The following is a 26464-nucleotide window of genomic DNA, read 5'->3' on the forward strand; positions in this document are numbered from 1 at the left end:
ACAGCACAGCCTCCCACCCCAAGGAAAACAAAGCCAACATATTCAATCTCTCCTTGCAACTGATATGCTCCAATTGAGGCAACATCCTGGTAAATCTCCTCTGCACCCTTTCCAGTGCAATCGTATCCTTCCTATAGTGTGCCAATCAGAGCTACACACAATACTCCAAGCGTGGCCTAACCAATGGTTTATACCAATCTCTATAGATTGTTTTAAAACACTATTCAGTGAAGCACAGTTTTGTTTGCCTAGGTACAGTTAAGTCTGACTAGTGTTCCACCTTTTATATTAAAAAGAACAAATCAGGCCCACTGGACAATTGAGACAGCATGCACTCAACAGTACACAATAGCACTAAGTTGTTCCACGCGCAACTCCCATTTCAAGCTTGATTGGTTGGGTAAATTAAGCAAAAAGGGAGAAAACTGTAAAACAAAACAGCTGCTGCAGTAACTAATGGGCTTCAGTCAAACCTCTGGCATGTACATTAGATTCATCAGTAAATGTATCAGACTAACTCAAAAAAAACATCTAGAAGACCAATCATTCTTGGAGGACATTACACAACAGAACTTCCAAAAGTATCCTATTAGGGGGGAAAAGAAAAGAGGCCACTTTGACTATTCTCCATTAAAATTTAACATAATTATAGGTTTGGAACAATGCAAACACATACGATCTAAATCATTAGCTTTAAAATGAAATACACTGTCATTATAAATACCCAGTAGAATATGTTCAATTTGCTTCAAAGAGCTTTTGTCAGAAGCTCCTTTTAAGAATAGCAACCCATTCAGTACACAAAAAAATGTGTACTACCTATTTGGTTAAATGTGAGTTATCTCTATGTACATTTGAAATATACTTTGCCATGATTCACCAGCAAATCTTTTGGCAATCAATATAATATTTTACTCTATTTTATCCAAGATAAAATAAAACAACAATACATAGGTGTCTCTAGTTTTGTTTGGCACATCAATTATGGAAAAATATTGAACAAAAGCAACTTGGAGTAATATGATACGAGTCATAACTCTGTGGCTAAAATTATGGGGAATTTATACAATACTTCCATGCTTGCTAGAAAAAGTATTAGTAATTTGAGGAATTATGTGAATCACAGAGCTTTACACTAGTAACGCAACTGAAGGATGCCATTTGTCCCACAGAATCGATGCCAGCCCCTCGCACAGCTACTTCATCCCCCACAGTCCTAGAAATTGTTGTCCTGCAAGTTATCTAATTCATTTTTGTAGGTGCTGATTCTGTTTCCAGCACCCTTACAATCAGCGCATTACATACAATAACTACTCTGAACACAAGTTTCTTTTCATTCTGAGTTCAGTTAGGATATGAGGGTTTAAAAATAAAGATTTGTAAAATGTTTTGGAGGATCTCGCCACTTGGGCCTCCTGCTAGAGATAGATTTCTATAACTCAGCATCTCCGCAATGATCACATCATGTAATTACTAAGCTAGTAAAAAAAGGCGAAGCAAATGGAACTTGTGCTTCTATTTTAAATGGGCCTTGATATTTCTTCATCTAAGAATTCTTGTCATCACATGCATTAATATTCAGAACACATAATTTTCCATTTATATGAAATAGCAATCAAAATGACTTTGATATGAGTTTCAATGCTACACAATGGGAGTGAGACAAATCATAACTCCACAAATTCCCACAGCTACATTATTTGCCAATCTTTTATGCATCAGAAATGTGTTTATCATTGTCTCTGCTAAGTAACCTATTATGACTGCCAAAATATAGACTTTTATGTTGTTATTTTAATATTGCTAAAGAAGCCTTTTAATCAATTGTAATTCAATTAACAAAGGTTGAAGTCCAATAAATGATTACAGTTATCATAGTACAGTACTACTTTCAGAATGACTGAAATATTTATAGCTTTAGATTAGTTCAGGCATAACCAAATGATATAGCCCTTGTATTTGCATTGAAGCAATTCATAATGCAATACTCACAGCTGGGCCCGGCAGACCAGGCATGCCTCTTTCCCCACGATGACCTGGCATGCCTGCAAGACCTCTTTGTCCTGTTGTACCCTGTGGACCTGGAGGACCATCTGGGCCCTGGAATTCACAGCAGAGACACAATGTAAAGATAGCAATTAAAGTACTGTTATGAGAATAGATACAGTAGGAAAAGACGGTTGTTAAGTTCCTTCCAGCTGCAGCTACCACCATATGAAATACTAACTAAAACAGCTGTAGTCATAGTTTACTGAGGAGAAAATCATGGTTGTTCGAGAGATAAGGGAAACTAGTGGAGATGTTTTAGAGAACATTCATATCACCAGGGAGGGGGTATTTGCAGCCTTACAGTGCATTAAGGTGGATAAATCTCTAGGGCCTGACTGAGTACATCGTCGGACTTGTGGGAGGTTAGAGAACAAATTGCAGAGGCCCTAGCGGAGATATTTGCTTCATTGTTAGCCACTGGTGAAGTTCCCGAAGACTGGAACATGCCTAATGTTGTTCCGTTGCTTAAGAAGAGTAGCGAGGACAAGCCAGGGAACTACAGGCCAATCAGCCTGACATCAGTGGTGGGGAAGTTACTGGAGGGAATTCTGAGGGACAGGATCTACCAGCATTTGGATAGACAGAGTCTCATTAGGAGGAGTCAGCCTGGCTTTGTATGTGGCAAGTTGTACTTGACGAACCTTTTAAAGTTTTTTTTTTGAAGAGGTAACCAAAAAGTTAGATGAGGGTAGGGCAGTGAATGTTGTCTATTTGGACTTTAATAAGGCCTTCGACTAGGTCCCACGTGGTAGGCTGGTCTGGAAGGTTAGGTCCTGTGGAATCCAGGGAGACCTAGTTAGGTGGATTCAAAATTGGCTCAGAGGTAGGAAGCAGAGGATTGTGTTTGAAGGTTGTTCCTTGGAGTGAAAGCCAGTGACTAGTGGTGTACCACAGGAGTCAGTGTTGGGACCCTTACTATTTGTTATTTATATAAATGATTTGGATGCAAATGAACAAAGCTTGATCAGTAAGTTTAAAGATGACATAAAATTGGGACGTATTGTTGATAGTGAAGAGGGTTATAGTAGATTTCAGGGGGATTTTGATTAGTTAGGGAAGTGGGCCGAGGAGCAGCAAATGGATTTCAATACAGATAAGTGCGAGGTGATGCATTCTGGAAAGTCAAACCAGCGTAGGACTTATACTATGAGTGTAATGGAACTATGCACTTGTACTCCTAAGTGCCCCTAGAGGGACCTAGCAGTACAAGAGCATAGTTCATTGAAAGCGCCATCACAGGTAGACAGGGAGGTGATAAAGGCATTTAGTATGCTGGCCTTCATCAGTCAGGGCCATGAATATAGGAGTTGGGACATCATGTTGCACTTGTACAAGTCTTTGATGAGGCTGCACTTGGAATACTGTGTACAGTTTTGGTCACCCTGTTATAGGAAAGACTTGGTTAAACTGGAAAGGGTGCAGAAAAGATTTACCAGGATGTTGCCAGGACTAGAGGGCCTGAGATATAGGGAGAGGTTGGCCAGGCTAGGTCTTTATCCCTTGGAACGTAGGAGAATGAGGGGCAACCTCATCGAAATGTTTAAAATTGTGAGAAGCATAGATAAGGTGGACGGTAACAGTCTTTTCCCCAGGGTAGGGGAGTCCATAACTAGGAGGCATAGATTTAGGGTGAGGTGGGAAAGATTAAAAGGGACCTGAGGAGCAACTTTTTCACGCAGAGGGTGGTGAGTATATGGAACGAGCTGCCAGAGGAAGTGGTTTAGGCAGGTTCAATAGTGTCATTTAAGAAACATTTGGATAGGTACGTGGAGGGGCGGGGCTTAGAGGGATATAGGCTGAACCGCAGGAAATTGGGACTAGCTGGGTGGGCACCATGGTCAGAATGAACTTGTTGGGCCGAAGGGCCTGTATCCATGCTGTATTGCTCTATGACTCTATGGTCAATAACCAGCAGAGGATTGTCAGTATATCAATGAAGTTCAGCTGGATTTTTTTGAGGAAATTGTTAACATATCATTCTATGCAAATTTGCTCAATTGTTTGCACTATTTCTTTTAAAACTCTCTGCTCATTATGCACATAGCCCCCACCTCCTATGCAAAAGTTCAGTTGACTACATTTGCACCAGCAGTGGTGTAGATTAATACCCTGAATTGAGACAGTCCTGAGATATTAGCAACATTTTTGTGCATTTTATCCCCCACTGAAACTTCCATTATACTGAACAAAATTGCTGTGTATCCCACTGTCTCTGAATTTTTCAGGCCCCTACACACTGCAGTGTGTTCTGATAGGCCAAGCTGCTGGAATGGTCTTTTAATAGGCACACCCCTGTTGTGAACAAAACCAGCCATGAAAGAAGATTGGCAGGGGTAGTAGGTCCTAGGAGCTACCATTGGCGTTGATACCATTGGCAAAGGCTGCAACTTGTTCTTTGTTATTACCACTGCAGTATGGTCCATTTGGTGTTTGTTTTACACTAGGAAAGTAGGCAAGAAATTGGGTTCCACTGGCAAAATTTGAACCAATTTGGATGCAATTTTAGTATCAATGAATTGACGATACTCTGGGTCATCCACTGCTGCTAATCGTTATATTTTCTTTTTTTTTCCTAACACAGAAATAGATTTCAGGTTTTGAATCTGAATAATTACCATGACCAAAATCAAATTTGCTCTATACACAAATAATTACAATTCCTAAATCACAGCAAATGTTAATATATATATATATATATATAATGTTCATTATCTTAACTCAAGTTCTTTATTTTTATCAATGCAATCTCTAGATATAATTTATTCTTCAGGTACCTGTGGCTAGCTCACATGTTGATTAATCTGCATACACACAGCTGCTTCTACACAACAATTCAACCTGTCTTTTTATTAAAGTAATCACTGAACTTGAAAAGTATGACATTAATGGATCAAATCTCTTTACTAACTACAAAGAAATCCTTGTTGAAATAGCTAATATATGCTACTTGCATAAAGCTGCCGAATAGGTATTTAAAAGCAGAGAATAACAATTCCCTACAACTTTGACTTGACATCCTGTTTCACGCTCTATTCTGGCCCTCCATCCTTATCTCACCGCTTATTGAGACCGAGGTTGTCAACAGTTGATTTCCATGTTGATGAGGAAAGTGTTCTATGTAAATCTCTCCTTGGTGATAATGCCTTACCCAGCACAGAAATTCACAGCATGGGTGAGCAATTCAACTCAATATTTTCATGTCAGCCAAACATGAATATATTTACATTACAGACCCGTCGGTCTGCAGCTTATAGATTATGATTCCTCAAGTGATCATCCAGGTAATTTTTAAATGCGATGAAGATTTCTGTCTCCACCTCCCCTTCAGAGAGTGGGTTCCAGACCCCAACACTCATTGGCTAAAAAAAAATCCAAAGGCATGACCCATCAACCTTCTAAATGAACCCCACAAGACCTTATCCATGTCTGTAAACATTGACTTTCTCCTACTCGTCGTCATGACCCATCAGCAGTACTTGTCTCATCACTCTCTATCAATGATGGAAGATTCTCATCTCTTTTGTTGCATTTATACAACATGCTACTTTTGCTGCTATTGTTACAATGGATGAATCATTGAGATAAATGAGCCTAGAATTTTTAATGCAGTCATGTCAATTTTAATACCATAGTTATCAAGCTGTACAGCAGCTGAATGATAAAACTGATAAACCAATTAATTTTGTAGATTGTGCATTTTAAGAAATGTGTTTCCTTTTTACACCTGATATCTGGTTGTATGTTTGGATCAGCATAGGAACTTAATTTAACTATAGTGATAATATTATAGCTACATTCAGTTTCACTGAATATTTTTTTCCTACTTCATGATGGATTACGATTTTCAGAATTCTAATTGCACTTACAGTTGGACCATCTTCTCCAGATTCACCTTTATCACCGAGGCTACCAGGTATCCCTGGAGGGCCAGGATCACCAGTCTTTCCAGGTGAACCAGTGTCACCTCGCAGACCTGGAGGACCTTCCTTCCCAGGAGCCCCTAAGGGACCAGCAGGACCTGGCTCACCCTAGAAAAGAGAGAAGAAAGATGAATTCATAGCCTTATTATTTTGGCATAGATTGATTCTAATTCACGATAATATTTTCTTATGCCTCAATTTTTTCTATCATTGGATGTAAAGAGATGGTTTTAACAGAAGGCCAGGATTGATATTTGAGAGGCCAGATTTAGATAGTACTAACTTTTCAAGTGCGTTAAGTTCTATTTGTAATGCAACTTTTCTTGAAATTAAGCACTGAATCAAGAAAGACCATTAGCATTATGCCAATATCTTCAATAGATTAATTCACTTGACAGATATCATTTTACAGTGCAAGACTTTTAACACTAGATTAACCTATTATTAGACACCAGGCCAGATCTGTTTGTGGACTCTTAATCCCCATAACCACATGATTCTGGGGAAGATGGCCTCAAGTGGAGAGATATGATCACATCATCTCAAGACAGGCCAAACCAATTGGACTTAATCAATCAACAGGATTTAATCCTGTTGTTGTATGGAATCAAAGCAAATCATTATTAAGTTAATAAAAAATGCATCTTAAGTGAAAATGTAAGATCTTTTCAAGGATATTTGTTTATCCTTGATAAGGATAAGTGTTTAATATGAGCATATCCTTCTGAAAAATATCTCAACCAATTAGGAATTGTTTATTTCATTGAAAACCACTACTCACAGTTGGTCCTGGTGGTCCAACTCTGCCTGCAGGCCCAGGAAAGCCAGTGGGACCCTGTTATAGAGAAAACATGGTTAACACGCAGTCAGGATTTAGTGAATCTTGATAAGCTTTTGAATAGCTTTGTTAATATATTTGCAATTCTTAATCTGGTACTTATCACTCTCTGTGTGAAAAGAAACTTTCCCCTTCTCACCTTAAAGCTATGCCCTCTAGTATTCAACATTTCTACTCTGGGAAACAAATCTTGGCTGTATACACTATCTATGCTTCTCTTAATTTTATAAACTTCTATCAGGTCTCCTTTCAGCCTCTGGCGCTCCAGAGAAAACAATCCAAGTTTGTCCACCCTTTCCTTATAGCTAATACCCTCTAATCCAAGCAGCATCCTGGTAAACCTCTTCTGAACCCTCTCCAAAGCCTCCACATCCTTCCTGTAATGAGGTGACCAGAACTGCACCCAATACTCCAAACGCAGCCTAATCAAAGTTTTACACAACTGTATCATGACTTCCTGACTCTTATACTCTCTGCCCCTAGCAAAGAAGGCAAGCACACCATACATCTTCTTTCCAACTCTATCTACTTGCGTTTCCACTCTCAGGGAGCTATGGACTCAGACCTCAAGCTCCCTTTGCACATCAATGTGCTGACATTTAGATCAGCAGCTGCACTAAAATTCTCAAATCAAGCCATAGTGCAGATTCTAGACCAATAGAAATCAGTACAACAGCATTACTGTGAAGTGAAGTAATCCTTTACATTTGGATACAACATTGAGGGATACAAGGCTTCATAATATTATAAACTGTTTCCTAATTTAACACATTCATACATTTTTCTATGGACAGAAGTAATAAACTGAAATATTCAAAGCAAACAAAAACTTGAAACAAACTACAAAGTTTTAAAATGAAACTTACAGGTGCACCTTGAGTGCCACGTCCACCTTTAAGTCCTGGAACTCCAATAGGACCCTAGAGAAGGAACAAGGAGCATTAAGTTGAATGGCTTGCCCATAATCATAAGTAACCATGAACTTTTTAATTTCTTTTATCGCTTCTATTATTGTACTTACTGCTGGACCAGGGGATCCTGCTAGTCCCTGTGGCCCTGGAGAGCCAGCATCACCCTTCTGACCGGGTTCACCAGTTTCACCTTTAACTCCAGGTTGTCCATCGTTGCCCTGGTCAGAATGAAATCGAGCAGTTTAGTGGGGAGCTAAAGTACGAATTAGATAAGAAAATTACCTCACAGGTTACACCTTTGTTTTTCTAAAGAGAATTTCACTTATGCCACAATTATAATGCTCAAAGCAGTAAGATTAGGGTAATGCTTCTTATACTTAAGCTTTTGTAGCTTCTCCAACATGATTCCTTGTGTGATTTTCTCCTGTTGGATTTCAAAGATTGTCACTTTTAACAATGTTTGGTGGAGGTGATACAGACTGAATATGTGACAGGCAAAAGGATCAAGTCCATCTTACTGATGGTTTAGACATCTCAATCATTACATTAAAAGTCAGAATCTCTTTCTTGATAAAAGCACAATCAGGCTATCCAAAGTTCCTCCTAATAAGAGTAGGTAAAAATTAATGAGCTCATCCTATTACTGCAGTTCACAATAACAATAGGGATTTCTTCAAGATTTTTAAAATATTTGTTCACGTCACGTTGTGGACAACACTGACCAAGCCAGTGGTTATTGCCTATTCCCAATTGCCTTTGAGCAGTATCTAGCTGAACCTTATCAATGAGCAGATCAGAGTCAACCTCATCGCTGAGTCTGGAAGTACATTTAGGCCGGACCAGGCAGGGGGCAGACTTTCTTCCCTAAAAGATATTAATGAATCCGTCTTTTTTTTAAATGACAATCTAGTAGATTCATGATCACCATTTGTAATACCAGATTTTTATGCATGAATTTATTTAATTACTTGAACATAATTTCCTTGGCTGCCATAGTGCGATTTGAACTTGTGCGTTATGGATAATTAATCCAGTTCTCTGTACCTCTAGTCCAGTAACACAGCCATTGTACTGCTATACCTCAACTAAACATTTGACTGATTGTATTTAACAAAGTGACTGTCAATAGAACAAATTATTTAAAGAAAAGATTTAAAACATCTTTTTGGACATGGATAACCTACTGGAGGTCCAGCGAATCCAACGGGACCAGCGGGACCAGTCTCACCACGAGAACCCTGGAAAAGAAAAATAGAAATCACCATCTAGAAATGTCGCTACAAAAATATAACTGCAAGATTGCAAATCCTGTTGTAGATGCAAAAAGTGTTTGCCATCCTATTAAACAAATCAATGAACTTTAAAAACCAGGAAAAAAGACATCCAACATGTTTGACTCCTTTAAATACCAGCCCTCTATCATCACAAACTCACTATTTCATCTTTCCCTATTTCTTTATTTCTCCCTTGAACTCATTAATACTATCCTCCTCAATGGCTCTTTCTATTCATACATTCCACAACTTAATTGCTTGAAATAGCTTTCACTTGCCTTATGTTAAAAGGCTGTTTCATATTTTGCCTTGCATCCACAGATATACGAACAATTTGCCCTAATGCATAATCTCCAGCTCCCTTCATTATCTTTACAACATAGCTGTGCCCTACCATCAAAACTATAATGAGATATCCTTTCAAATACTATGACAGCAACTACTCCTTGTATTGTCAGTCTCTAGTACAAGCATTCTATCAAGGATCCATAAATTATTATAGAACAAAAGCAATACCTTTTGAGATGAGACTTCAGAAGTCTTATTGTCAAAATAAAATGAGGCTGAATTAAATAATACGAAAAAAGGGTTGGAGATGGCAATTAAACCATTCCTGTGAGACGCACTGCAGACAGCACAGCAAGTTCAAGTTCTAACTGACTTATCATTCCATTGGTTACATATTGTAGACAGCTCTGTCTGTGCTATTCATTGACTTTTCTCCTCAGCAGGGGCCCCAGTACATGAGTGGTGAGCTCTACTTTAAATTAATGGGGTCTGTATAAAACAATCCAGACACATAGGCAGAGGCAGCGAAAAGAAATCAGTCTGGTAATCAGTGTTAAGAGCGAAGTCCTTGAGACCTGGATCCAACGAAGCAAGATGTTAAACAATGTCATACTCATGCCAAAGATCAGTGAATGCATTTTCAAATCCTCCATCTTTCTCACTACTGCACCAGCATTATATGGCTCAGTTTCCCCTTACGCAATTGCACACTTACCACCAAACCTCTATCAGTGAGGTTGAGGTTTGTTGGTAGATGCCCAACACTGCTGCTGCCTCCATAAACATGTCTCACAGCTTTCACAAGTTCGTATGTTAGGAGCACAAAGTTGTTACGACATAGAAAGAGGCCATTTGACCCATCAAGTTTGCAGATTTGTCGAGGACTCAGATGAGTACTGCAGCTGGGCAGGCTGCAGGGGTATGGCTGAAGGGTGTGGCTCAGTATGTCGGGAGTACATTCTGCGGAAACCAGCATTTAATGCTAAAGAGCATGGAAGTGTCCAATAGGATTGCACAGGGCTTGGGGCATAAGGACATAAGAAATAAAAGCAGAATAGCCTATTCAGCTCCTTTGACTGACCCCTCATTTAGTAAGATCATGACTAAACTTTTACCTCAGCGTCACTCTCCTGTATTAACTCCGTATCCCTTGATTCCCTAAGTTTCCAAAAGTCTTTGCACAGTTTATCCTTTCCAGCAAGCACAGAAGTGGCTGATAACCCGATACAAACTGTTGCAGATCCAAGTTCGATGGCTGATCTCTCAGCTCCCAATGCAGCATCAACAAAATGCATGCAGTGTGCGAGTGTTGCAGCGGAGCCTCAGAATTCTGTCTTACAATTCTGCTCAACTTTCAGCCATGCATATGCTTAGACTGCTGTTGTAATGGTGTCAGTGGTTTAAGGTACTTGCAAGGAGTCACAATAACCCAGCAATGTGCCCTCCAGTGGACAATTAGAAGGGCTGAGTAACTACCCAGAGGAGCAGCACTGGCCCTGTGAGCACCTGTTTTGCAGGCCTCTGTTAGGACAGCACCACTAATGTTCCCACCACTGCCCTTCTGTCCAAGTCCTTGCTGTTGCTTCTCCAGCAAATTGGTTTGGACTCATGCTGTTCTTGCTGAGATGGTGCTGTCCAGGGTTGGAGCCCCTTGAGGTTGCCTTCCAAGGCCACCTGCTCCTTCCTTCATTGAAAGTCAGCAGCCTTCCACCAGCCAGACAACAGCCACCGGGTTGACCCTGCATGGGAGCACCAGGATAAACAGAGGCATACCAAAGGCAGGCACTGAGGGGAAACACAAGACTTATAAGTTGAATTTCGTTTGCAATTTGACATGTTTTGGTTCATAAGTTTGATATAATTCTCATTTTGTGTTGGTTTTTATTTTGTCATTGCTGCCAAGCAGACACTGTGATGGTCAGCAAAGAGAAGGGTGGATTCTTTTCGGTTCTGATAATGAGCACATGTTCGATTGTAAATGTTTAAGAGACGGTATTAGCTGAAATGTTGAGCTCAAAGTTAGTTCCAGAGTAACAGAGCTGGCATCGAATTAGTGTTTCATGCCGATGACATCATCAAGATCAGGCTTCTCCTCATACTACTTCTGCGTATCATGGTGTACGGTGCAACCTTTGCCTCAAACATTCATATACAGATAGGATGCCACTTTGGAACTGATCCACAGCCCACAGAATCCAAGAAACGTTTAGTATAAATTCAAATTTTCCACCCAAACTGTTCACAATGTTGCTAACACAGCCAAATTCTCCTTACAATTAGTTTCTGTTTTCTACACTCTGTTACTACTTCTGCATATCATGGCATATGGTGCAAACTTTGCCTCAAACATTCATATACAGATAGGATGCCACTTTGGAACTGATAGTATAAATACAAATTTCCCGCCCAAACTGTTCACAATGTTGTTAACACAGCCAAATTCTCCTTTCAATTAGTTTCTGTTTTCTACACTCTGCCTCAATGCCTAGGGTGACAAAATGTGCTCGTATTTAGGATATTTGAGTGACATACATTTGTATTCTATTAAGGACTGGATGCAACGAAGACCAGAGAAAACCACCAGAGAAAGAAGATCTTTAGTTTATCTAGCTGGCGCATCTTAAAACCAGATCCCACTGGTGAAAAGGTAGTATCACTGTATTTACCATCTTGAAACACTTCTAGCCTTTACTTACTGGAGATCCACGGGAACCCAGAGGTCCAGGAAGTCCAATAGAGCCAGGTTCACCCTACATTTTTGATTTAAAATAAAAAATAGTTATAGTCAAGGAGATAAAAACACAACAAAGTCGAAATTTGGATCAAAAGGTATCCTTTTCACTTCGCAACAGGAAGGATCAGAAGGTGCATTTTATGTCATTTGATGTGAACATTTGGCTGAATTACCTTATCTCCTGCAGGACCAGCACTGCCGGGTGGACCTGGAGAGCCAGGCAGACCCTGTTGCAAAAAAGCACAGCAGCAAAGGAAATGTCATTCAAACAACATCTGATATTTTAAGAGTAATAGATAACAGGGGACAGAGTTCTTCAGATCATTGAACTTGATCATTTGAAGCTGAGAAGAAATTGTAAAGAGGGGGATGGATTTTCAGGAAGAAAATTGGGAAGTAAGGGATACTTACACACTTATTCTTATTTAATGGCAAACCTTGTTTTTACTTTTCAATATCCTTCCCTCCTGGCTGCTGGGCACATTGATGAGGTTGGGGCTGACTGTGGGAGTTCCCTCCTTTGCAGGGTCACCTCGGGGCCATTTAGTGGAATTACACCAAAGGATTTTATCAGAGTGAAACAGCTCACTTGTCTTGGTGGGTCAGTACTGGATTTCATGGCCCACATGAGCCTCTTGCTCAGGGATTCACTGCATGCACTTGGTAAGTTAGGAAAGAGCTGGCAGAAATGCCTCTTGTAAGTCAGTGGAGAGAATGATCAAGGAAGGAGGGGTGGAGAGATGAATCCCTTTTGCATCGGTTAAGTGGCAGAAGGTGGCACATACTTGTCACAGGTATATCCCATTATTTTATTTCCCAAATGATTCTAACAGAATAATAACTTTACTTCTAATCCACTTGATACAGCAGCTTACAATGTACTTGAGGAGATAAGTAGAATATAAGTGCGGATGTCGTCTAATTGATTTTAGATACAAGAACAGTAAGTTGAAGTGTTTACTTACTCGAGCACCATCATTGCCTGGATTACCTTCAGATCCTTTCTCACCTTCGATACCCTACCATTTGAAAAGAGAAAATATTATGCAGGACCTAAGCACTAAAGAGCTTGAATGAGCTATGCATTCATATAAAATCATGGGTATTTGTGTTTACTCACTCTGTCTCCCTTAGGACCTGAAGGGCCAGAAGGCCCTCGTTCCCCAGGCATTCCCTGAAGACCTGGAGGGCCTGGATCTCCAGTACTACCAGCAGGTCCAGGAAGACCCTGAAATTTAAAAAAGTGCAGTCACCAAAAAGAAGTGATGAACAGGGTATTAAAATGCAGAGCAACTTGAGAAATCTTTCTCTTGCAGATCAGTTGAAGAGTCGCACTTAACAACTTTATTAATTCATTAGACAAGCTTCCTTTTGGTGCTTTATATTAAAAGGACTTTCTACCCATGTCATGTTGAGATGAATATGATAGCACTCTTCAAATTAGAATTAGATCATAAGGAACAAAATGCCTTAATTGAGTCATTTGGTAAAATACGTGACTGATAGGGGGACTGTGGACTACTTTCCAAAATCATTGGTCTGCTCTTAATCATTTAATCCACAACTGACTGTAGTAATCAAAGGCCAGGAAAGGGACAACTAATCAGCAAGGACTCCCTACTTCTGAGAAGACTGTCTACATCTGTTGGAATCGAGATTCGGTATATGGATATCAAGTGAGGACAGGATTGGCCTCAACTTTGCAGCCATCACTCCTTAGGATCACACATGAAAAATGGCCAATTTCACGAGCTACAAGAGGGTTTATGACAGCGGTGGAACCCTGGCATGAATTACCAACTTCAAGAGAGCAGTGGAGGAAGTTAGGTGGAAAACATGTATATTGCACTCCACGATGTACCCAAACATTTCAAACTTCCAGCAGTCCAATTACTTACTACTTAAAGAAACTACTGTTGTCGTTTAGACAATGAATAAACAAGATGTGTATGACTGATGTAATCAGTGCTTAACAATACCTTAGGTCCATCTTTACCAGCAGCTCCTGGAATTCCTTTGGGACCTTGAAGACCGGGAGGACCTGGTAAACCACGTTCACCTGGAATGCCACGTTCGCCCTACAATAGTTCATCATTTAATATCAGCATTGGCCTGTTTCCTCAAACAAATAGCATATGTTTTACAACAGGTTACAATTGTACTTACTCTTGGACCCAATTGACCTAACGGACCAAGGTCACCGGGGATGCCCTATCAAGAGATAAATTCAAATAATGAGGTCAAGAACTTCTTTCACTGGAAATGATCAATTTTCCAATATTATACCTCTCTTCAATTCAAAATACGCAAATACTTAATTCTTTATAGTTTCAGAACTGCTGTTTAAAAAAAAACAATTGCACATTTGCAAACGGGGTGGCACGGTAGCGTAGCGGTTAGCGCAACGCTATTACAGCGCCAGCAATCGGGGTTCGATTCCCGTCACTGTCTGTAAGGAGTTTGTACGTTCTCCCGTGTCTGCGTGGGCTTCCTGCGGGAGATCCGGTTTCCTCCCACATTCCAAAGACGTACGGGTAGGTTAATTTGGGTTTAAAAAATGGGCGGCGCAGACTCGTTGGGCCGGAAGGGCCTGTTAACACGCTGTAAGTAAAATCTAAAAATTAAAAAAAAATTTTAATTTCTTTTCTGCCCAGATGTATTATAAGTATCACAGGAAGAAGAAGAAGAAGAAGAAGAAGAACAACAACAACAACAAAAGGCCCTACAGTTCTAATTAGTAGATGTTTAATGATGCTGTCACTCAGAACTTCTGTCAGTCCACATTTTGTGCTTTGAAATTTTAGCCAGACAACTTGAAGGTTGGATAGGAAGGACCTTGAGTCTCTTCACATTGGTGTTCAAAATTCACTTCTCATTTTATGAAGGATAAATAGATCTAATATAAACCAGTCCATGTTGAATTGCGAAATTACAACAGGGCCACAGAGTCATTTGCTAAATTTGTAGCAATGGAAAGGGACAGCGAATTATACTCCAAAATTCTTAAAGTTTCAGCTCTGAAAGTTACTATGATTTGTCAAAGTTGGGAGCCAGTGAAATAAAATGGCTGACATTTATCTTGCCTGCTTCATGCCTCTTCGCCTGGCTAGCAATCCACACAGTGGCCGTTTATCTTAAGTTTGTGTAGGTGCAGGTCTCGATGAAATAAAAAGGATATTTAAAGATTCTCATGCCAGATTGTGTGCTTTGAGACCAGTAAATTCCCCAAGTTGATGTGGGTCTCCGGCACATCTGGTTTCCCCAGCCCAGGATCACTTGGTGAGTTTGCATCATTCAGTATTCTGAACTATTCCTGATTTGTCAAAATACATGGGAAAGTCATTCTTATTAATAAAAACAGAAACAGTAGAAGTCAGATATGAAAATAAAAACAAGAAAATATTGCTGAACATTTTCAACTCTAATTAGGAGCATAAAAAACATAGGAATGGGAGTAGATCATATTGCCATTTAAGCCCACTCCACCTTTAAATAAAAAGCATTTTGTTTGACAGTCAACCAAAAGGTATTAAAAATAATATTGGGGAAAATATCAATGTAGAAGAATATATTAAATGACAACATAATATGGAATATTACAAAATAAATAGTTGTGTTGGAAAAGCCAGTCAAACCAAAGTAAGATTCAGAAAATTCTCCTACAGTTTCTTAAGCTTGTTCTCTATAATGTAACTGTCAGCACAATAAGTGTGGTTCAACACTGAAATATACTCTCCCAGATCTGCTTATGTTGGAGAAGCAGCATTACAGAAATATTATTGCCTCCAACATCCCATTTAGGATACACACTCCAAATTTCATTCTTTTATTCATTTCCTCACCATCTACTGGGTTAAATTCCTAGAAATCCCTCTCTGACACCATGGTAGAATCCAAATCAAAGAGGAAGGGCCAATACAATCTCTCAGAACAACAGAGGAGATAATAAATGCAGCATTGCTAGAGTGACTTAAAGCCTGAGATCAAATAAGAAAATAATAAAATGGTTGTTATTCTTCAGTATCTATTGTTCCACATTGCTGTCATTTGAGAGCAGAGGAATTCATTCAGATGTAATTGAAAAGGCAAGAATCAATGAAAGGAAGTTAACAGATATGGTGTGCAAGGGAAGAATAGGGAAATGTGAAGAAGGAATGAATAAATCAAAGAACAGGATACCTAATGAAACAGACTTAGATGATATCACAAAATGAAACAATTTCAAAACAAAAGTAAAAAACAGAAATATAAACTGCCTTAAAAATCTCTACACATAGGATGGTAAGACAGAAACAGCCAAGAAATGAAGAAGAAAATAAAGAAATATAAATATAATTCACATTAAAGAAGCAACTTCCCACACTGTCAAACCCCTTTGGGATTTTGTACATTTCAGTGAGATCCTGTCATTTTTCTGAAGCATAGAGATCATATCAGTTTGCTTAATCAACAAGTTAAGCATACACCATTTTCTCTTTTACAACCTTACTCAGTACATTAGGATAATTTATTGATTGCTTTACAGTAAACTTATTGGTCAGCATTTATTACATGCCTGATTTATTTTAGGATTTTTTTGTTGTTTTGGTATTTTAAAATGTCTCTATCATCAAAACAAAAACATCTTGCTTCTGAAATAATATGCATTAGGGGACAGGTTTTTGTACCTTGTTTATAAAATTTGGACTTTGCTCAAAAGAATAATGTTTGTGTTCTGGCATTTTACTGACTACTTATTTTTTCAGGATTCTTTTTTCCATCAGTGCAATTGCAATACATTTGTATTGTTGGCAGATCAAACATATTGTTTCTCACGGGTCTCAACCAAACAAGAAAGAATAACTGGTTCAATTGACCACAACCAGTGGAAGCCCAATTGTGGCAACAAACCTAAAGGGTTAATATTCTTTAACATTCTCCTCATAAATGCATCAATTAATTGACCTGTACGATAGGTATATAACATGTTGCTGTGAATATATAATATTGAAAACGTTTTAAACAAACGAACTTCTTGCTCAAACCTGAATTCAAAAACCTTACAGTGTGGACTTGAATTGAATTAGGCCAATGAAGGAGCTTGTGTCAGTAGTATAAACTCACTAACTCATTAACATCTCCTTACATTGTAGGAAGCCAGAAGGGTTGCTTCCAGCACCAGCTGCATGGTTACAATGGTATTTGTTTTTTCCCTTGTATTCATTTTATAGAATCTAGGCATTGCTGGCAAAGTCAGTATTTATTGCCTATCCCTGACAGAGAAAGTAGTGGTAAGCCCCTTTCTGAGAGAGTGGCTTGCAAGACCACATCAGGAGCATTTTTAAGGGCTTTTTCTTAAAAAAAAGACTTAGTCTGGAGCTGCACATAGGCCAGACTGAGAAAGGATGGCAGATTTCTTCCTGTGAAGGACATAAGTGAACTAAATATTTGTTTGAGGATGATCCAGTAGTTTTTCAGTCATCATTCCTGATGACTAGCTCTTGGTTTGCCAAACATCATATTATCAGCTGTTGTGGTGTTTGGATGGTAGTCTAGGACTCTGGATTACAGACCTAGTGACTTAACACTATGCCACCAAATGAGAATAAAGTTTGTACGAGAGGTAAAACTGGTCCCTACTTCACCATTATCAAGTCAAGTCGAGTTTATTGTCATATACACAAGTACAGTGAAGTGCAGATAGAATTAAAAACGTGCTTGCAGCAGAATCAGAGGCATATAGATTCAGAAACATTATTCATTAATGTTTAATTTTGGAGACTCCATACATATTAAAACATTCAATTTTCACTCTAAAATTACTCCCTGGATTCCAGTGAAAATATTAATTGGTCTGTTCTTGTTATTGGTCTCAATTTCAATGGAATGCAATGAACAACTTGGTCAAAGATGAAAGCATTACTTTTATCACTGTTGAGTTAGCATCCACTTACATGCTTTTTTTTAAAATCTAGTTTAAATTATTAACAGCAGGATTAATCAAATGTGACCATAACCTCTCATTAATATTTTAAGTATGTTTAAGTGTACAGGCATTTTCTTTTTATTAATTGTCAATAGATTAATTATAAATATATATATATATATATATATATATATATATATATATATTTGGTAATATCCAACAAACTGAGAAGATTTTATTAAACTTTATCTTACCTCACTTCCAGGTTTACCAGATTCACCAGGAGGACCTGGAGGTCCAGGCAGGCCCTAAAACATTCAGATGTACAAAATAAAATCACATTTAGTGGTCGTGTGGTTGACAGTATGAAGGAAAACTCAAGACTGGAGGAAGATACATACGATCTGGCTTTTCACTTTGCTTATAATAAATTGATTGATATTTTCTGAGCAAGATACACAAATTGTTAAGGCCAAGGTGGTGCTGATTCAGTTTGTAGGTGTACAACAATGTTGGCTATTGACTTTAAAACAAATAGTTCAAGATCCTGCAATTACACCATTGGATGGCTGTATAAAAATATAGAATTAAAATTTCATTGATCAAATTTCCTCTTCTAAAATAGTAGATCTAGCAAGTGTCCAGAAATCACTCTTTCATGATGTGATTTCAGGGCTAATTGATTCCAATCTGTGCTGTAGAGATCTCCTCTGGTCTCTGATAGCCTTTAAAGGCTTTGTGATTTCTATATTCAAATTGCAACTACGTTCAAAGAATCTGTCAATAAGATAATTCATCTTCAATGCACTGGCACAACATATACTTAGGTAACCAAAATTCAGAAACAGTGCATCCTTAATGTGCTCCATCTAATGTTATGGAATCACATTCAATGCCAGTAGAAGAGGTAAATGACTCTACCATGATTTAGCATTTAAAGTTACAATTAGAAAGACACTGGTTGTTACCTAATCCAGCCTCACATATTGACAAAAATGTTTCAGGAATTATTCACCAAGGAAGTTTTGACCAAAATGTATTTCTTTACATACCTGGAACCCTGGAGGACCAGGAGGACCTTGTTCTCCTCTGTCACCTGTTTGACCCTGTCCAAAAAAAAGAACAAAAATGCATCAGGTTTACTTGGTTTGTTATTTGTAGTGAAATTACATTCTTTAAATATATAATATCAAGTAGCACACTGATGAAATAGTTCTACGTGCTTTAGATTTGCTTCTACATGCTGAAACTAGGTTATAAAATAATCTTGGAAATATTAATGTATTAAACCTAGCAAAATTGATGCTGTTTGGTTTCGTCATTTTAGTCAACTTTATGATGGCGCTTGCTCAAATTAAACATATTTAGAGTAAAAAAAAGTAATATCCTTGCTATTGCTGCAAGGTCACAAGAGGACGTGATCTATCAGTGGTTCTGGTATACATCAGGCTGAAGGAAACAAGATTATTGTCCTTAATTAGAGCAATGTTTGATTTTGGTTAATGCATTAAAACAGAAAAACATAAACATCCACTTTTAATTTTTCTATTATATTAACAATGCCTTGTTTTGATCTTGTCAATGGTAATTGACTGATGAACTTATGAATCCAGCATTGCATCTATCCAGTGACAGCATTGTAAGTACACAATGATATAATTCAGTGTGGGTGGTTGGATTTACCTTTGGACCAACATGGCCCTGAGGTCCAGCTTCTCCATCCTTGCCAGGTGTGCCCTAATATCAAGTGAAAAACAGTAAGAATCCCAAAGAAATGGCCTTTGTTACAATAGTTTTACAAGAGCACTTTGTAAACAAATTTGATAGTCATTAAAAGATGTTACTTACTCTTTGACCTGACGCACCAGGTGGTCCCCTCTCACCAGTCTTACCTGGATCACCCTACAAGTACAAGTTTATTAGCAAGACTAGTTAATATAGATAATAAATAGCTGCTCTGTATGCACCACTGCACAGTGCAGGGATGATGCAGTTTCTATTTCTGTTCACGTGTTTTTCTTTCCTGTGAGCATTATTGCCCCCTTTTTTAAACATACAATATTAAAGATTTCTGCTTTTTTATAATAATTAAGGATTAAATTTTTCAGTTGTAACCAATAAAAAAAAGTAAAAATAAAAATTCACATTTTTTTCCCACAGATAAAACTCTAAATGTCAACCATGTAGAACTTACATGTTCATTCAGTATTGATTTAGGAATGATATACATGATTCTGAAAATGTGGATGAAGACCACTGACCATCAGCATTTGTTTGTGGGATATGCTAGTCAGTGGTGTGTTGGTGGTGGCCTGGTAAACGCAGCTGACTTTGAATATGCACATGTTGTGGCTATTATCAATTTCAATTTAGTTCCACTTTTATAGAGGCTGAGAGCTGATATACCCCCTCACTGAAGGTTTCTTAGCATCTCAAAATACATGATTTTATTGAGTACAATAGACACTGAAAAACAGCCCCAAACTGAAACAAAAACAAAAACTGAAAAATTCAAGCCCTATATATAATTATTAACTTTTAACTTTGTGAATTAATCAAAGATCATCAATGGAAGATTGGATGCAGTGTAGACAGCGGAAGTGCAGTTTAATTCAAGTTTCAGGGCTACAAAGGAGAAAGATGGGAATGGGATTAGTTCAATTATCCTGCTGAGAACTGGTATGGACCCAATGGATCAAGTGTCCTGTTTGTGTCACAACTAAACAAGCTAGCTCCCTATTGACATAGCATGCACAGAAATTCAACCTTCATTTATGATTTTAATTTAATTAACAACTAACGGGTAGGAAATGGATATATGTGATATTTCATACCAATACAGTATATTGTAAATTGAATAATAAATGTGTTACTTACAAGATTACCCCTTGGCCCTACTGTACCCATAGAACCAGGTAAACCTCTCAGTCCGATTGGCCCTGGTGAGCCTGGACGTCCATCCTCACCTGGTGGGCCCTGGTAACATATCAACATTGGTACAAATAAGTACACCATGGTTTGGGACATTATTTCATGAGACACATGCCCTCGCTACAAATGGATTTAATATCATCAGGAAACAAGAAGATAGCACCTTTAAGAATCATTTAAAATATTATCCAATATTTCTTCTGAAATGAGCAGGGACTGTGGGTCACAATGTCAAGTTAACAATGTTCCCTTGAAGAAGCTTTCTGCGTAGGAGGATATAATTTGGCTCTTCATGCCTCTGAGGGAGCCATGCCGATCCTTCTCTCACTGAACTTGTAGGATACCGGCTAAGCATTGGAAGAATGGATTATGAAACAAGGAAAACGTGTTCATTCAAGCCTGAAGAGTATTTTATGAGCAATGCAATAATCAATTTTCTTATTAATATTAATGGTATACTAACATAATAAAATTTAAAAGCCAAATACATTCACAGTACACAAAAGGTATAATCACAATCATGAAATAATTGAAAATTTCAAGTTGAGGCAAAAGCAGGAGGAAATACATTTATTAATGGTCAGCAATACAAGGCAAAATACTATATGCAGCAGCCAATTATCAGTGCTAACTCTGTCCATTGATAGGTAAAGGATGAATAAGTTTGATGGGGTTGTCTCAACTTTATTTAGTGTCACAGACACAAAGGGCTAAATGGCCTCTTTTAATGCTGTAAAGTGGTTCTGTAAGAAATAGGAACAGGGGTCTCCTCAATTCTGGTCAGTTAATCAAAAACACCACCATTTTTCTACCCTATCCCCATGTTCATTGATTCTGTTAATATCTAAAAATCTATCAATCTCAGTTTCGAATGAAAGCAGTGACCGAGTTTCTATAGCTGTCTGGGGCAAAGAATTCCAAAGATTCACCACTTTTCGAGTGACAAAATTTCCCCTTATTTCAGACCTAAATAGTCTACCTCCTATTTTGAGACAGTGATCCCTAGTTCTAGACTCCTCAACCAGGTGAAATATCCTCCTCATTTCTAACCCTGTTGAGGCCTTTAAGAATTTTGTATGTTTAAACACAGTTCACTTCTCATCCTTCCTAATTTTAAAGAACTGTGGCCTAGTCTGCCCTGTCCATCCTCATATGGCAGACCTACCATTCAAGGAACTGGTCTCATGAACCTTCAATTGCACTCCCTCTGTAGGAAATGAATTATTTTTAGGAAAGGAGACCAAAATTGTGAAGGATACTCAGTAGATAGGCATAGCTAGGATAGATAGTCAGGGATTTATTCCTTAGGGTGGAAATGTCAAATACTAGAGGGCATAGCTTTAAGATGAGAGGGGGAAAGTTTAAAGGAGAGGTGCAGGGCAAGTTTTTTTTTAAACAGAGAGTGGTGGGTGCCTGGGACACACTGCCAGGGGAGGTGGTGGAAGTAGATACAACAGGAACATCTCAGAGGCATTTAGACAGGCACATGAACAGGCAGGGAATGGCGGGATATAGACCATGTGTATGCATCATGGCACCGAGATTGTGGACTGAAGGACCTGTTCCTGTGCTCTATTACTCTATGTGCTATGTTCCAGGAGTGATCTCATAGAGACTCTGCATAATTATAGTAAGACGTATTTATTCCTGTACTCAGATGCACTGGCAATAAGGCCAACATACCCATTAGTCTTCCTAATTGCCTGCTGCACCTGTGTGTTGCCTTTCAATGACTTGCATACAAGAACACTGATGTCCTCTTGAACATCAGCACTTCACATTGTTACTATTTAAATAACGCTCAGCACTTCCATTTTCTCTACTGAAGTGGATACCATTATGTTTTCCTCACTGCACTTGATATGCCCTTGTCTATCTCCTTTTTGGAGCCTCACTATATCTTTCATCTTGACTCACATTCTCACTTAGTTTCATGTCTTCAGCAAACATAGGAATATTGCATTTGGTGCCATCAGCCAAATCATTGATAAGGATTATGTATAATTAGGACCAAAGCTCCAATATCTGTGGCACCCCATCAATCACAGCCTAACAACAATGAGAAGGGCCATTTATTCCTACTTTTTGTTTCCTATCTGTTAACCAACTCTCTATCCACGAGACTACATTACACCCAATTCTATATACTTTAACTTTATCCAGTGTCATCCCATGTGGAACCTGATCAAAAGTCCTCTGAAGATCCAAATACATCACATCAACTGTTTCCCCTTCATCTACTCACTAGATACATTCTCAAAGAGCTGGAATAGATTAGTCAAACATGACTTATTTTCATAAATCCATGTTGGCTTTGCTCAATCATATCACTTTTTTAAATCTATGTTTAATTTATGTGCTATGCTATAGATTCTATATTTGCTGTAAGATCTCATTACTATAAGATCTGGGTAGTGAATCTTTCAAATACAATCCTGAATGCATACACTTAGATTTAGTTCTTAATGGGCCATAGTGAGCTTAATTGGGGCCATAGTGAACTTAATCTGGCCCACATTTCATGTCACCACTACCACATCGCTGCAGTTGTATTAACCTTTTGCAACCTCATGGGACTAATCGAGCTTGGGGTCTTGCTACCATGGCTATCCAGCAGAATCCTCCAACGAGGGCTCAGGTGGTAGAACATGAGGTCCCATCCCGGGACCGGACTAATGGCATTCAATTTATACCATCAAAGGACTTTTCAAGTGTTTCTAAATGTTCCTGATAATAAGAGCTGAAATTGATTTAGATTTTATTTTAACTTAAAAGATTATAGTAAAATAATTATGGCTAAAAATAATGAATTTGTTTATGAAACACATTTATCTATTTTAGCTAAAAAATGTCAAGTAAAATAAATAAATCAATAAAACTACTTACCTTCAGTTATCTTTTTTGTCTAGGTCAGTGATTGCATTCAAATGAATTGGGTGCACTTGATATACCAGCCTCAGGAAGGTTAATGTTGAATTAGCTCTGTACAAAGTGCACCCAAGCCCCCCAGATCAGGACATGTGCACAGTGCCTCAAGGCTCAATGCTGAGTCAAGTGGCAGAGTAGCAGGTCAGATGCACCATCGGCAGTGCCAAGGCGTGGAAGTCAGGATTGTGTGAGGAGCACCTCACCAGCTGTTCTTTTCCAATCACCAGTAAAAGCATATTTTGTCCACATATTTATTTAGAAACATATGAAGTTCATCAGGTTAGTAGTTTGTGGTCTCAAGAATTTCATTAAATGAACTGAATAACTAATTCAAACAGAAGGTTCTAAAGATTTGACTATTCTATCCAATGGGATGGCTAAAGTTATAATATTTTTAAAAATCAATAAATATTTTAAGCAGAGAAAATATTATTTTCTCCTTTCCTGTATTGCAGAGAGTGATTCAAGCTGCTATATAGCTTCTCTGTCTTTTGATACAGGTACATAGAAATATCTATAATTCTGTGTGAATGATGGTGGTAACAAATCTTAGATGATGCATTAGAATCAAGCAAAATTGTTGATTAAATTTTAAAAAAAGCACAGCCTGTGGAAGAGTGCCGATTCTCTGACTGCAACCTGGATCTCCATGTGAAACTACACTAGTAGGAAAATCCCAATGGTGCTGCCACTTTCAAAATATAATGAACAATAACCAGTGAAAAGTTCAGCACCACTACAACAGCAAGATCCAGGGCAACATGTATATATTTTTTATTTGATCCAGCCAGGCAAAATGTGAATTGTCACGCATAGTGAATGCTGAGAGGATGTAGCTAATTGTTGTAAAACCCAACATTTTTAATTTGCTCTCAGCAATATTGCTCACCTCACCAAAAAAATATTTTGCTAGGTTTATAAACCAACTTCCTTAACAACATGCAGTGTTTTTTTAAGAAGAAGGGAAGCAAAATGATGAGAAACTAATTCTGCTGTGCAGGGATGAAATTAAAATTTCATTTCTTATCTGATTCTGACAAAAGCTGTACAGAGATGCTCAATGAAGCAGCGAACATTATTCTAGCTTTTTCATCTTCCTTTTCTCTCTGTACTTCTTATAGCACCCTTGAGGATGTCCTGGTTAAGCAATAAGCAGAAATGACATTGTACCTTAACATCCTGGTAATTAAGTAACAGAAGGCTTTACTCATTAGTCATACTTTCTATTGAGTATTTTAACTCATCAATTCAGTTAGCATTTGCAGAACCAAGAGAAGCAAAAGACTTGAAGGAACTGTTCAGAAAGTAAAGTTTGTTGCTTTTATACAGCACCTTTATCAAATATTTGACAGGGTGATAGTTGTTTATCTGGAATTGTCAAAGCACTTCACATCTAATTAACCCTTTTCATTGAACATACTCATTATGTATTCTATTGTAGTCGCCATATACAAAGCAAGATCACACAAACTCTCTGTTCTTTATGGTATGGTAAGGAATAAGTGTCCATGATACTGGGAAACAATCCTTAATTAACACAATATAACAAACAAGTACATAAACAAATCAAGATGAACATAAAGCTTAACAATATCCCAGTGAACAACCTTCCTTCCCATGTATTCTGATTTGAATACACACCGTAGCTCCAGGTTTGCCCTCTGGACCTGTGACTCCTGAATTTCCTGTAAGGCCCTGTAATTTTAATGAAAATCTATTTATTGCTTGAAGTTTACCATTAAAATATTCAGAAAATACCATGTAACAAGATGCAGATTAATCCTGTAAATATGTGACTAGTGAGCCAATTCACAATACTTCTCGTCCCAAAAGAAAAGCAGAAGTTTATTTTTGGAAATTCATTTATTACAACTTTTCATCTCTCTCTCCAGTTTCAGTAAATGCAATATTTCAATTAAGTGTGTTACTTGCTAAGACAAACAATTGACTTGCAAATTCACATAAATACTTAATTGTACTCTCTTGGCAAGTTACTGTATAAGGATTTTTTTTTCAAATTCTAATTTCTCTGAAACTTCTTCTCAGTTTCTCTGTATTTTTTTTATGTCAAATATTGGCTATTGCCAATATAACTAGCAAAATTGAAAACCACTGAAGGGAAGTTGCAGGACTTGGCCCCTAGCAATTGTTATTTGCACATATTTTGTACATATGATTCTACTTCTAGTTCATTTATATTAGTGCGTTAGATCTTCTAATATTAAATTGTTCCAATAACATCACAGAGAATAAATGCATTTTTGCAGAGACTTAGATCTTATCTGGATTATGCAAAATCAATCACAAAGGAAATGTATAATGAAAAGGGATATGAAATGAAAGTGGATTCTATTATTGTTTCCCAAATCTTCAGTCTTTTTAATGCTGTGATACAGAACACAAATACACAAAAAAACCAACAAAACACAAAGGAATAAGAAGAGTCAAATGTTGAACTATAAATCCAAACAAAATAAAAGAGGTTTCTTCAACTTTTGTATTAAATGAAGTAAATCATATTAGTAAAAGAAAATTCCAAACAATTTCAAAATTTAGACTTCATATTTATTACATTGTTGGAGTTTTTTTTCTTTAGATGTTATTTTCACAGTGTTTACAGGGCTATTTATAATATTCACGATTCCTAATTTGACTTCAATTTCCATACAATTAGCCTTTAGTAAAT

General features: G+C 37.9%; 1 protein-coding gene across 1 annotated transcript in view; it reads right to left on the reverse strand.

The window, feature by feature from the left end:
• The window catches only part of LOC127578203 (collagen alpha-2(V) chain-like), a 234647-nt gene that overhangs the window by 22024 nt on the left and 186159 nt on the right, over positions 1-26464 (reverse strand). Inside the window, exons 27-44 of the mRNA XM_052029930.1 lie at positions 25420-25473; positions 20797-20895; positions 19768-19821; positions 19603-19656; positions 18972-19025; positions 18174-18227; positions 14181-14225; positions 13994-14092; positions 13135-13242; positions 12980-13033; positions 12188-12241; positions 11977-12030; positions 8903-8956; positions 7829-7936; positions 7674-7727; positions 6751-6804; positions 5916-6077; positions 1993-2100 (exon numbers count right to left, since the gene is read on the reverse strand). Coding sequence (XP_051885890.1) covers positions 1993-2100; positions 5916-6077; positions 6751-6804; positions 7674-7727; positions 7829-7936; positions 8903-8956; positions 11977-12030; positions 12188-12241; positions 12980-13033; positions 13135-13242; positions 13994-14092; positions 14181-14225; positions 18174-18227; positions 18972-19025; positions 19603-19656; positions 19768-19821; positions 20797-20895; positions 25420-25473 — 1323 coding nt within the window. The remainder of the gene's footprint in view (positions 1-1992; positions 2101-5915; positions 6078-6750; positions 6805-7673; positions 7728-7828; positions 7937-8902; positions 8957-11976; positions 12031-12187; positions 12242-12979; positions 13034-13134; positions 13243-13993; positions 14093-14180; positions 14226-18173; positions 18228-18971; positions 19026-19602; positions 19657-19767; positions 19822-20796; positions 20896-25419; positions 25474-26464) is intronic.

This window comes from Pristis pectinata, chromosome 1 (genome assembly GCF_009764475.1).
Source record: "Pristis pectinata isolate sPriPec2 chromosome 1, sPriPec2.1.pri, whole genome shotgun sequence".
Classification (NCBI taxonomy): domain Eukaryota; kingdom Metazoa; phylum Chordata; class Chondrichthyes; order Rhinopristiformes; family Pristidae; genus Pristis; species Pristis pectinata.